The sequence below is a fragment of the Trachypithecus francoisi genome, unplaced genomic scaffold (assembly GCF_009764315.1).
Source record: "Trachypithecus francoisi isolate TF-2019V2 unplaced genomic scaffold, Tfra_2.0 Lachesis_group9, whole genome shotgun sequence".
NCBI classification, from domain to species: Eukaryota; Metazoa; Chordata; class Mammalia; order Primates; family Cercopithecidae; genus Trachypithecus; species Trachypithecus francoisi.
The window spans coordinates 11,537,734-11,550,059 of record NW_022681474.1 but is presented as its reverse complement, the minus strand read 5'-3'; the positions used below and the strand labels follow the sequence as shown (position 1 = coordinate 11,550,059).

At 41.8% G+C, this 12,326-nt stretch overlaps 1 protein-coding gene across 15 annotated transcripts in view; it reads left to right on the top strand.

Moving 5' to 3' along the window:
- The first annotated feature begins 618 nt into the window (after positions 1 to 618).
- The window catches only part of TASOR2 (transcription activation suppressor family member 2), an 82,837-nt gene continuing 71,129 nt past the window's right edge, over positions 619 to 12,326 (top strand). For 9 of the 15 annotated variants that reach the window (XM_033208719.1, XM_033208717.1, XM_033208720.1 and 6 more), the window contains exon 1: positions 620 to 1,049. Coding sequence is in view for 5 of the 15 variants with exons in the window: in XM_033208708.1 (XP_033064599.1) it covers positions 989 to 1,049 (61 nt within the window). In the remaining 10 variants the exon portion in view is untranslated. Of the gene's footprint in view, positions 1,050 to 7,948; positions 8,694 to 12,326 lie in introns of those variants that run through there. The other 6 variants (XM_033208711.1, XM_033208707.1, XM_033208721.1 and 3 more) reach the window with 4 other exon arrangements.

Below are 12,326 nucleotides of genomic sequence, written 5' to 3'. Positions count from 1 at the left end.
GCTTATAGTGTAAGTATGTAGTAGGTTATGCTTCTAGGTTTCTATGATGTTCACTCAAGGACCAAACTGCCTAATGAGGCATCTCTCTCATAAGGTGCCCTACAGTTAAGCGACGTCTGCATGACTATTTATCATGGGCAAGGATAAACCTGAATTTATTGATGGTCACTTTATTTATGGTTACTGTAGCTCTCTGTGCAAGTGTTATAAATTTCTAGAGGTGCTTTCCTAGGGGTAACAGCTACGCCCGCTATATGGATTAAAACAAGGGCAAGATTTCGGAAATGTCGCATTTGGGCCAGACAAATCAACTGTTCTTGCAGCAGCAGCAGCAGCAGCAGAGGGAAGCAGCAGACAAGGGCGAAGGCGCCCGAAGGCGACCACGTGGACCACTGCCACAGCTGGCTAGGTCAGCCCAGAGGTCTTCTCCCGCCTCTTCCCAAGGACATCTTCCGCATCCGGTTAGGGGTCGCCATCGCGAGACGCCACGCGTGCGCAGGGCTCGGCCGCCCAATCAGGAGCGAGCTGTGGCCTTACGCCTGCGCAGAGGGGAGACGCGAGCGCCGCGTGGACGCTGACCTCGGTCTGCGCCTGCGCCTTGGTTTCTTCCAGGCGATTGGTTCCCATCTCTGAGGGGGACGCCTCACTTCAGTTTTCACTTTCTTTTTTTGCCCCCTCTGCCCTTTTCTTTTCCTTTGGCCGCGAGGTTTTACTTCCGGTGGCTAGCGCCGGTCAGCGAAAAAGTCGACATGTTCTCCCAGGCTGCCTGGCGTCCCAGGGTTGCCTCTCGCCTGAGACCCTGACGGGAGACAGAGCGCAGACAGGCGTGGCGTCCCTGTCAGCGCCCGCGGCGAGAACCCCGGGGCCGGGGCGGACGGCGTGCCCCTGAGAGGGCTCCCTGCGGGAGCGCGGAGCCGGCGACTGGTGCTTCCCACGTGCGCAGGTGTCGCGAGGGCCGGGGAGGACGCAGAGCACGGCCGGGAGAAGCATGGGAAGGAGGCCGAGCCGGGATCTCAGGTCCTCGGGGGCGGCGACCAAGCCAAGCACGGGTAAGTCCCTCCCCGGCCTGGGCGCCTGGGAACCCTGCGAGGAGGACGGCGGTCTCCGAGGCTGAGCGCTCGGGTAGCTGCCGGGGCTTGGCTGCGAGGGTCGGCGCGTTCTCATCTTTTGCGGCGCTCCAGGTGAGGGGGTGGGAGGGGTCGGCGCCTTCTAGATGACCCGACCTTCTGTCCTGCGCTACAACTTGTGGCCGCGCTCGGTGTCGGCGGCAGAGAGATCGTAACCGTGTCGTCTTGCCCTTTTTTGAAGCGTTTCCTTTGCGTCGCCTGTCAGGGGACAGTTTCGTCCTCAGGGATGTGATGATAAGTTCTTGGCTGAAGTTTCCGTCTTCGGGTTTGTACCGGCTGGGAAATCATTTCTTGCGGGTTGTGTGTGAAGCCTGCTGCTACTCCAGACTTCATGGCAATGCGCCACTTTTTCTTTATAGGGTAAAACTGGTCTCTCCGCAGGGAGGGTCGTTTTAGCAGCAAACCCAAGCCGTGCATGAGCGTTGGGATAACTTGATCCGAGCAACCCAAAAGTTAGTCTGAAGGCGGCGCCAAGCAGCGTTTCGTGGGAGAACTGGGTTGATGACTCTGAAATTTTGAGGAAGATTACTCTGGGAATTTTCAAGTTTCTCTTAATCGCTTACTCTTCCTTATTCTCCCTGTAGGGTAAAATTAGAATAGTAAAGTGTATGAACGTGTATCCAAAACTTAAATATGTGGCCTACAAGTGTATGATATTATTGGAATAGCTTCCGCCATCCGAGAGTCTACAGTGTTCCCTGAATAAAACTAGAGGTGAGCCTGGCGGTAATCCTGCCTAGGAGATTTATAACAAAGCAGTGTCCCCTAACGGTGCAAGAATACCCTTGTGTTGAAAAACTGCATTATAGGAATGGCTGGCTGTATGCCGTATGTCCAGTACTGTACATCAATAAATAACTAAGCCAGGCCAGAAAAAGGGTGACAGAAGGTCCACAATTACTTTAAGGAAGACAAAGACGGTATATGCGAAATTTTGTGTATACAGAACATTTGCCCAAATGTAACTAATTTTCTTTAAAGGGAGATTATAAGCATCGTCTGTGGTCCAAACATGGTAGTTAAAATCGGTGAAGTGCCTAAGAACTTGACTGAGACATGGTGTTTGTTAAATACAATATAATATCTATTTAGTAAAAATAGATCGAGATGGCATGTATTTATCAAGTGAATCTTCTTCTGTTGGTAGACATCCAAGTTATTTTCAAGATATCCCTATAACTGACAATACTGCAGTGATTATCTCTTGCCATTATAGACAGTGCTTCAGGTGGTCATGATAGTATTTCTGTAGAATTGATTCTTTATGCGAGTGCTGGGTAATAATGTTGCTAAATTGCCCTGAAATGATTGTACCTTTTTATGTTCACTCGCTCAAAAGATGTGTTTTTATTCCATGCTAGCCAGCACTGGCTGATAATGGTATTTTTAAAATATCTTAGCCACCTAGTAATTGAAAGTAGCATTCTGTTTAAATTTTTATCTTCCTTGGCGAATACAAAAGTTAAGTCTTTTTAGCCAGGTCATATCATTTCCTGATGTTTTTATTGGGTCTGAGCTCTGTTTTCTTTCGCCCATGTAACTGTTGCCATAGAATTTAATTATCAAAATTTTATAATATATTTTGGTACTTTCTTTTGAAAAAGAGCTTTGGGGTTTTTTTTGGTTTTTGTGTTTTTTTTGCATTTTTTTTCTTCCAGAAGAAATTAGAACTATCTTTTTAAGTCCTATAGAAAATCTTGGAATATTGTTTGTGATGGTGTTGAATTTATAATTTGAAGGGACATTCATTTGAGTTTTTCCTTCTAGGAGAATATATACATCTCCCTTTTTCTTCTTTAAAAATTTTTATTGTGAAATATGCCGTTAATATGTACTGACAAAGTGTATCTGTAATAAATATGCTTTTTTGTCAGTACATGTTAATGGCATCTTTCATAACAAAAATTAATAAAAGCTTAATTTAAAAGCTTTAGAAACTTTAATTAGTTTAGAAACCTTTTGTGTGTTTCTACCCCAGGAGGAATGCGTTCCCTGCCCCCATTACAATGGCCATTATTAATTTTGTGTTAATTATTCCTTTGCCTTTTTAAACAGTTTTATCACCTATATAAGTATCCTTAACTATCATTGTTTACTCTTACCTGTTTTTGAACTTTAGTTGAATAAAGTCATATTCTGTATTCTATGGGTTACTTTGGTTAAGCATTGTGTTTCTGAGATGCACTCATGTTAAAGCACGTGCCTATAGTTTAGCAATTTAGAAACTTTGTTCCCAGGACCCCTTTACACTTTTAAGAACCATTGAGGGGGCCAGGCACGGTGGCTCCTGCCTGTAATCCCAGCACTTTGGGAGGCCAAGGCAGGCGGATCACTTGAGGTCAGGAGTTAGAGACCAGCCAGGCCAACATGGTGAAACACCATCTCTACTAAAAATACAAAAATTAGCTGGACGTGGTGGTGGCAGGTGCCAGTAGTCCCAGCTACTCGGGAGGCTGAGACAAGAAAATCACTTGAACCTGGGAGACAGGTTGCAGTGAGCCAAGGCCGTGCCACTCTACTGCTTGACAGAGTGAGACTCCATCTCAGAAAACCACTGAAGATCCCAAAGATCTTTTGTTTATTGGATTATATCAATTGATAATTACCATATTAGGTATTAAAACTGATCAACTTGGAATGTATGTTTATTTATTGATACCTTTAAATATAATAACCCGTTACATCTTAACATTTTATCCTTCCAAAATTAATGATAAGAATGGGATTTTTGTACATTTTTGCAAATATGCTGAATGTTGCCTTTAATGACTAGAGTCTCATCTGCGTTTGTATTCATTGTGTTGCCATGTATTATTTTAGTTGAAGTACATGAAGAAAATCCAGCCTCATTCAGCTGAGTAGTTAGAAAAGAGACAAATATTTTAATCTTTTCAGATGATTATGTTCTTCTTTGATACTTATCAAAACCTAACAGTTTTGTGTTTTTGTTTCTGTTTTGTTTTTTAGGACAGTGTCTTGCTCTATTGCCCAGGGTAGAGTGCAGTGATGTGATTGTAGCTCACTACAGCCTCCAATTCCTGGGCTCAGACAATCCTGCCTCAGCCTCCTGAGTAATAGGACTACAGGCACACACTACCAGGCCCAGCTAATTTTTAATTTTTTTTTTTTGTAGAGACGGAGTCTTGCTATGTTGCCCGAGCTAGTCTCGAACTGCTGGCCTCTAGCAGTCCTGCCTCAGCCTCCCAAAGCACTGGGACTATAACATCCAGCCCCTAACAATTTGTTAAACGTTAGCTGCAGTGTAGAATTGGAAATCATATGAATGAACTTCTCATGCTCTAACATTAAAATCCAGTGGCCTGCCTTGCACTTTCAAGGGCTCTTTTACCTGCACCTGGGTCATTTGGAAAATATTGGTTCACTGAATTATGCAGCTCTTTCACATGATGACACATTTCATTATATAATTTCAGCAAATTGGTTGAGTGTGTGGGCTCATGCCTGTGATCCTAGCACTTTGGGAAGTTGAGCTGGGAGGACTGCTTGAGCCAGGTTTGAGACCAGCCTGGGCAACATGATGGGACCCCATCTTTACAAAAAAAACAAAAAAAATTAGCTGAGCGTGGTAGCACACACCCGTAGTCCCAGCTACTTGGGAGGCTGAGGTGGGAGGATTGCTTGAGCCCAGGAGGTTGATATTGCAGTGAGCCATGATCATGCCACTGCACTCCATCCTGGGTGACAGAGCAAGACCCTGTCTCCTTTAAAAAGTACAACCTTTGGAATGGCTTTTATTGAAGATCTATTGATGATGAATACTCAGTTTTTGTTCACCTGAAAATGTCTTTATTTTGCAGCCATTCTTGAACGATGTTTTTGCTGAATACAAAAGTTGGCAATTGTTTTCTTTCAGCATGATGAAGCTGTTATTCTTCTGTCTTCTGGCTTTCGTTATTGCTATTGAAAAGTCACCTATCTTATCAATTAATTTTGTTCTGACTGCCTTGGGGGTTCTTTTGTTGTTTGTTTTGGTCTTTAGCTTTTTGCTGTTTTGCTGTTAACATGTATGCCTGGCCCATGTCTGTAATCCCAGAACTTTGGGAGGCCGAGGCAGGCGGATCACGAGGTCAAGAGTTCGAGACCAGCCTGGCCAATGTGGTGAAACTCTGTCTCTACTAAAAATACAAAAATTATCTGGGCATGGGGGTGCGTGCCTGTAGTCCTAGCTACTCGGGAGACTGAGGCAGAAGAATTGCTTGAACCGGGAAGGCAGAGGTTGCAGTGAGCAGAGATCACACCACTGCACTCCAGCCTGGGCGACAGAGCAAGACCCCATCTCAAAAAAAAAAATGTATATATCTTGCTTGAGATTGTCTTCTTAAATCTGTAAATTGGAGGTGTTTTTAAATGTGTTTATTCATAATTTATTAAATGTGAATTTCCATCTATGTTTTATTTATCTTGATGTATAAATACTTTTTTTATTATCTACATAGTAAGTATTCTCTTCTGGTCTTTTACTCTTCTTTCACTTTGTTTCCCACAGCTTCCCCAACAGACATATGTTGCCAAACTTGTGGATTTTTGATAATTTTTGATAATTGTGGATATTTGATAAGTACAAGTAAAACAGTGAATCTCTGGAGCTGGTCTTTTGGAAGAGTGGTTAGAGTTTTTGACTACTCTTTTCATTTTCTTCATCATTACTGGTTTATTTAAATGTTTCTTCCATTTAGACCAATGTTGGTAAATTATATTTTTGTAGTTTTCGGATTTATTGATATAAATTATACTTGGTTATTCATAATTTTAGAAATATCCTACTTGTATTTGTGGTTATATCATCTTTGTTTTCAATATTTAATTTTTTCCTTTTTTCTTGTTTATATTTGCTAAAAGATTACCTATTATTACTCTTCAGATAGCTTTTGCTTTTATTGATTGACTTAGTTGGCTTTTTTAATTTGCTTTTTAAAATTACTGTTATTATCATAAGAAATGTATCTGGAGTGTACTGTTTTCTCCTAGTAAGATTTTAATTACATTTAATTGGAGAACTAAATCCCTTGCTAATATTTTGTATAAAGATTCACTACCCTCCTTGGCATGGTGAAAGAGACCCTGGTTAGAACCTTTCATGTACACCTGCTCCCTCATTAGGAGAAACAATATTCAAGACCCCAATGCCTGAGATTTGTCCAGTTGAGGCACCTACTTCACCCTTGTGCATATCCCCTATTTATCGGTGCCCAGGACATTTTGCGTGGGCTACATGTAGAGGTGGTGGCTATACATAATTATTTTTGTTCTGGCATTAATCAGATGTCACTTTCTCTTTTGTCATATTTAATAATCAAGAGTACCCAAAAGTGGGTCTTGAAATATAATTGTTTTTGGGAGAAATTTATTCTCAGGATTTTCTTGTAAGAGGGACAAAACTACTTAGCAGTATGTGTCATTACAATAAGTATATTAATGAATATGATGCAACCATTTTATACAGGTGAAAGACGGTTTAATGCTAAAGCACAAACTCATAAACCCAGTTCATGAGGAGCCAGAACAATGGTCATTACTGTATATGGATGTCTTAAAAAGTCACCATATAAGCTTTGAAATAATTCTAATGAAAATTATATGATCTTGAGGTTGGGTGCGGTGGCTCACGCCTGTAATCCCAGCACTTTGGGAGGCTGAGGTGGGTGGATCACGAGGTCAGGAGATCGAGACCATCCTGGCCAATATGGTGAAACCCCGTCACTACTGAAATACAAAAAATTAGCCTGGCATGGTGGTACACGCCTGTAGTCCCAGCTTCTCGGGAGGCTGAGGCAAGGGAATTGCTTGAACCTGGGAGGCAGAGATTGCAGTGAGCTGAGGTCGCGCCACTGCACTATAGCCTGACGACAGAGTGAGACTCCGTCTCGAAAAAAAAAGTTATATGATCTTGAATATAGAAAGTATGGTCTCTAAAGAATTTGTTGTTGTTTTTACATAATGTAGCAGGAAAAAAAATTTTGGTGTTTATAAGCATCAGCCTGATTACCAAAAATACTTTTTATGGTAAAGTAAACTGGATTTTGAGAATGTTAAAACAATCTTAAAAATTAAATATCAAATCAAAAAATAAGTCACAGCTAAACAAAAAAGTCATAGTACATAGGCGTAATACCCTTTACTCATGGGGTGTAATCCCAATAAAAAGTTTTAAAAAAAGGTAATTTCTCTTCTACTGGATATACTAAATACCTTAGTGAATTTTGTATTTTGAATAGCTGTTAATCTACGTAATTCTTTATGAATTTAACTTGCTTTATAAGTTCAAATTATCCTATCTACTACATAACACACTAATGGTAATGATTAATAAGATCTACTAATTAGACTTTCTTCTGGGAAATGCATGTGGGTATTAGGTTGCTTAGTTAAAACATAATGAGTAAAGACGTCCTTGGGTTGGGCCAAATACTTCATCTTCCCCCTGCACCTCCATTTGATTTAATTTTTGGTGAATTTTGTTTGGACTGCATGGCTTATTGGGAAAGGACCTCATCCCTGCCCCAGGCATTGGTCTCAGCTTTCCTGAAGATATGTTAAGTATTAAAAAGCCATATGGGACGCAGAGGCGGGCAGATCAGTTGAGGTCAGGAGTTTGAGACCAGCCAAGTTAACATGGTGAAATGCCTTCTCTACTAAAAATACAAAAATTAGCTAGGCGTGGTGGCCCATGCCTGTAATCCCAGCTCCTCAGGAGGCTGAAGCAGGGGAATCGCTTGAACCCAGGAGGCAGAGATTGCAGTGAGCCAAGATTCTGCCACTGCACTCTGTCTCAAAAAAAAAAAAAAAAAGCCATATTCAGTATGACTTTTAATTTTGTTACATGTATAAATACATTTTTTTTTTATTATCTGCATAGTAAATTTAAAAAGCTGCATCAAACTGTAGCCGGTGAGGCTGCATAAATGACGGTGGGACGAAGAGTTATAATAACTTGAGATCACTGTAGTGAAAAGAACATGGATTTTAGATTAGACCTGAGATTGATAGATATCCTTACTGGGGGCTTGCGGGCAGGACACTTAAGGGAATTGGAGCTTGGAGTGAGTTTTGTAAAATAACACTAAGATCATCCTCCTAGTGGGGTTACTGTGTGACGTCCAAGAACTCAGGGGCAGTTGGCTTGCTGTCCTGTGCTCCCTTCTGACGACTGAGCCCGCCCAGGTCTGCGGGGTCCCCGGATCCTGCGGGTTTTGTAGGGTTCCCTGGTGTGTGGAGTTCCCACCCCCTACAAGCTCTGTTGGGTCTACAGAGTGTGCGGGGATCTCCCAGCCCTGTTGGCTGTGCGGGCTCAGCGGGGTTTGCAGGGATCCCCTCGTTCTGTGGGGTCCGTGGGCGCCGAGTCAGGGCCATGACCCTGGGCTCCGCTCGCGGAGCTGGCGTCACCCTTGTTGACTTTCAAAAGGCGCTGCGGGCCCCGTGCCCTACACGCTCTGCACGACCTGCGCCGAGTTCCCCGCCCTGGCGCACTGGCCTTGGCTGGCGGGAGGGGGCCGGAGGGGCTGCCGGCAGAGCAGAGACACAGCCCCCTCCGCCATACACCATGAGGTGAGTCGGGGAGGGGCCCAGGTCTCCCCCATGCTGTTGTGGGAAGCTCTGACCCCCGCTCTGCTTGGGGCGGGCTCACCTACGGAAGTGGCTCTTACTGCAGCACTGTGTGTGAAGGAGACCCGAGAAAAGGGGCAGATTCTGTCTAGGAGCGGTTTACCTTCTGGTGAGGGTGTGGGGAGAGAAGCTTTGGCAGGGTCAGTGAGGCCCCGCAGCAGAGCCCAGGTGATGAAAGACACTTTTGTATGGTACCCGAAGGCTTGCTTCACTCCTGATTGTGAGTAGGTTGTGTGTGGTAGTAGTGGAGCCCTTGCAGAACCACCAGAGAGATGGTGCTAGTTTGTGTGTGTGCCTGTGTAAACCTTACTAAGATCGTCTTTTGAAATGTAGAAGAGGGATTGCACATGGACTTTGCACTTCAAGTATTTGCAGGTTATTACCTTAGTTTTTACTCCCTTTGTGCGTTATCTTGATTTAATCTTGTACGTGGCCAAAACGTTTTTTAATGAATGTTGAAGTTTCTGTGAAATCGTACATTTCTCAAATTGTATTTTTTGGGTTTTAATAGGGTCACTTTGTTTTCTGGGTCTCTGTTTTGACTTACGGGAAATGCTATTGGTTTTCCCTACATTTTCTTTATTAAAAAAAAACAAAACAAAACTGTAACTTCAGGAGTTGAAGGCCAACCTGGACAACCTCATTTCTGGGGGGAAAAACCCCCACAAAACCACAGCTGTAACTGGCTGCTACTTAGGACTATAAGAGATCTTTTTTCCAAAGTAGAAATAGCTTTATTTCACCTAGATTATGTTTATTTAAAATTTCAGATAATATATAAAGCTGTAAAAAGTAAAGCAAAAACTACCTGTACTTGTCCCACCCAAAGATAACTTCATAGAATGTTTGATTATCTACTGTGGTGCTAGGAGCTCTGTTGGGCACTGGGGACTTTGGTGAACAAGACAATGCCTGCCTCTATAAACCTTACATTCTGGTGGGTAAAATAGACCTCTCCCAACACTCCAAAAAGTAAATTTATTCCATGTTCTAATGCTTTAAAGAAAACACCTACTTTCAGTGGGGTGATCAGAGGTTTATCTGAGTGGATGACTTAAATAGATGTCACTAAGGAAGAGAAGGAGCTTAACCATGGGAGGAATGGGGAGGAAAAAAAAGAAATCTGATCAGAAATAACAGCATGCAAAAGGCCTTAAAAGAGGAAAAAGCTGTAAAAAGAAAGATCCATGTAGCTGGCACTCAGCAGTCAGGGGAAAGTAGAGCAAGATGAGGTGTGGGAAATTGGCAGGGACCAAATTTTACTTGTCCATGGCCAGGAGGGTGTGTTTTGTGTTCTGAGGGCAGTGAGAGGGTACTGAGGGGCTTTAATTAGAAATAAAATGATCTGGAAAACTAATTGATTAATTTGTTAAGTAAAATTTATTGAAACCCTACTGTATAACAGGCACTGTTCTGAGCACTGGCAGTACAGCATTGAAAAGGACAAGGCCCCTGTATTCATGAAACTTATCTAGTGGTTGGAGGACAATCAGATAAACAAGAAAAAATACCAGATATTGATAAGTGTGCAGAAGATGACCATTGTTTAAATTGTGGTTTATATTCTTTAAGACATGGTATATTACACATATATTTCTTTTGGAACTTGCTTTTCTTTCTTCTGAATAATTTATGGTAGGACATTTTTCACTGTTACTAGTTTCCTTTGGGGGCATCTTAATTTGTTTTTGGATTAAGTAGGGTAAAAAATAACATGTATAAATGAAGAAATACTGTGCAGCAACAAAAATTTGCATGTTAGAAGGCATCTGGTGAACGTTATATAGTAACTTCCTTTTGACAGTCTGACATGTGGCTCTCCTACCCCATCCCAAACCCGAGCTGCCCCTTTGTGGTTTTTTACTTTGACCTATTAGTATGGTTAAATTTGTGGATTTACTATTTATTGAACCATTTTGCATCTTAGAATGAGCCCTAATTGATCTGTTATTATTTTAATGTCCTGATGGATTTACTTTGCCAATGCATATATTTAGAATTTTTATGTCAATATTCATAAGGGATTGGTCTGTAGTTGTTTTTCAGAGTGTTTTGTCTAGTTTTGATATTCGCATCTGCTTGCTTTGTAAAAATAATTGAGAAGTTTTATTTCTTTTTCTGAGTTTTGGAACAGATTAAATTGCTAAGTATTATTTATTCTTCAGTTACCAAATTCATATTTACTAAACACTATGTGCTAGGAATTGGACTGGATGCTGAGTAATCAGTAGTAAACAAAACAGATAATGGTTCCTGCCATGATATTGCTTGGCTTATGAAGGAAAATGACTTTAATGAAGAAACTACACATATGTAATTATAAATCATGCGAGAAAAGGACAGGATGCTTTGAGAGAATATCGCTGAAGATCTTTAGATTGTGCTTTTTATGCATTTGAGTAAATGACTATTGAGTACATACATATACACTAACAGCTAATTATTAATATGTATTGATTTGGTATGTAATTAGGGCTATGGTGGGTACATTAGTAAAATGAGGTCTTCATAATTACACAAATTAAAATATAAAATAATGGCAATAGTAGCTACCATTGTAGGAGGTAGCTGCATCATTTTTTAATTGTAGAAATTAAGACAGGTTAAGTAGACACTTTTAGTCTAACATGTTCAATTGTATACACTCTTTGGGAGTCTCTGTAGGATTATAGTAAAAGAATAAGGCTATAAATCACAAAGATCAAGAGGAGGTGAGAGTAAGATACAGCTGAAATCAATATTTGGGAAGCTAGAAAGGAGATGGGCAAGTAATAAATGATTTCATGAATTAGAGAATGCTGAAAGCTGAAGAGAGGTAAGCCAACAAGGGGCAAGCAGATTCTTTCCACAGAATCTGGAAAAGTTTTAGGAATTGGGGGTATCAAGTACAGTATTTCTGAAGTCAAGAATTACAGGACGGGGTGGGAATACAAGGGTTGGTTGATGGTCCTTATCATTTTGACACCTTGAAACCCCGTCTCCACTCCCATACACCCAGACAACTACTCTCTCCTCTACCTTGACAGAAGACTGAAAGTTTATGCCCAGGAGACATTAACTAGGAGGCTCCAGATGGCTGAGGTGGGGGTGAAGCACCTAAATTAAAATGAGGATTGAGTGAAAGTCAGGTCAACATGCTGAACCTAGAGCAGTTGTCTTTTTTTGATTGGCTTCCAAACTGTCAGGCTTACGTGCCCCTCAACAACACATTAACGGATTCTTAGCTGGGGAAACTTACCAGCCCATGGCAAAGTATTGAACAGATAAGAACTACGGGTATTCACCTCATTGAACAGTTGGATCCATCAGATCACCCTAAGAGTAGAGCTGCTGGTCAGGAAGCATTGTTCATGTACCACAGCTTCTATTTGGCTTTTATTGTATTTTTTGAGACAGGGCCTCACTCTGTCACCCAGATTGAAGTGCAGTAGCGCCATCATAACTCACTACAGCCTGGAACTCCTGGGCTCAAGCCATCCTCCCACCTCAGCCTCGTGTGTAGCCGAGACTACAGGCATATGCCACCGCGTCTAGCTAATATTTTTATTTTTTGTAGAGATGGGGTCTCACTATGTT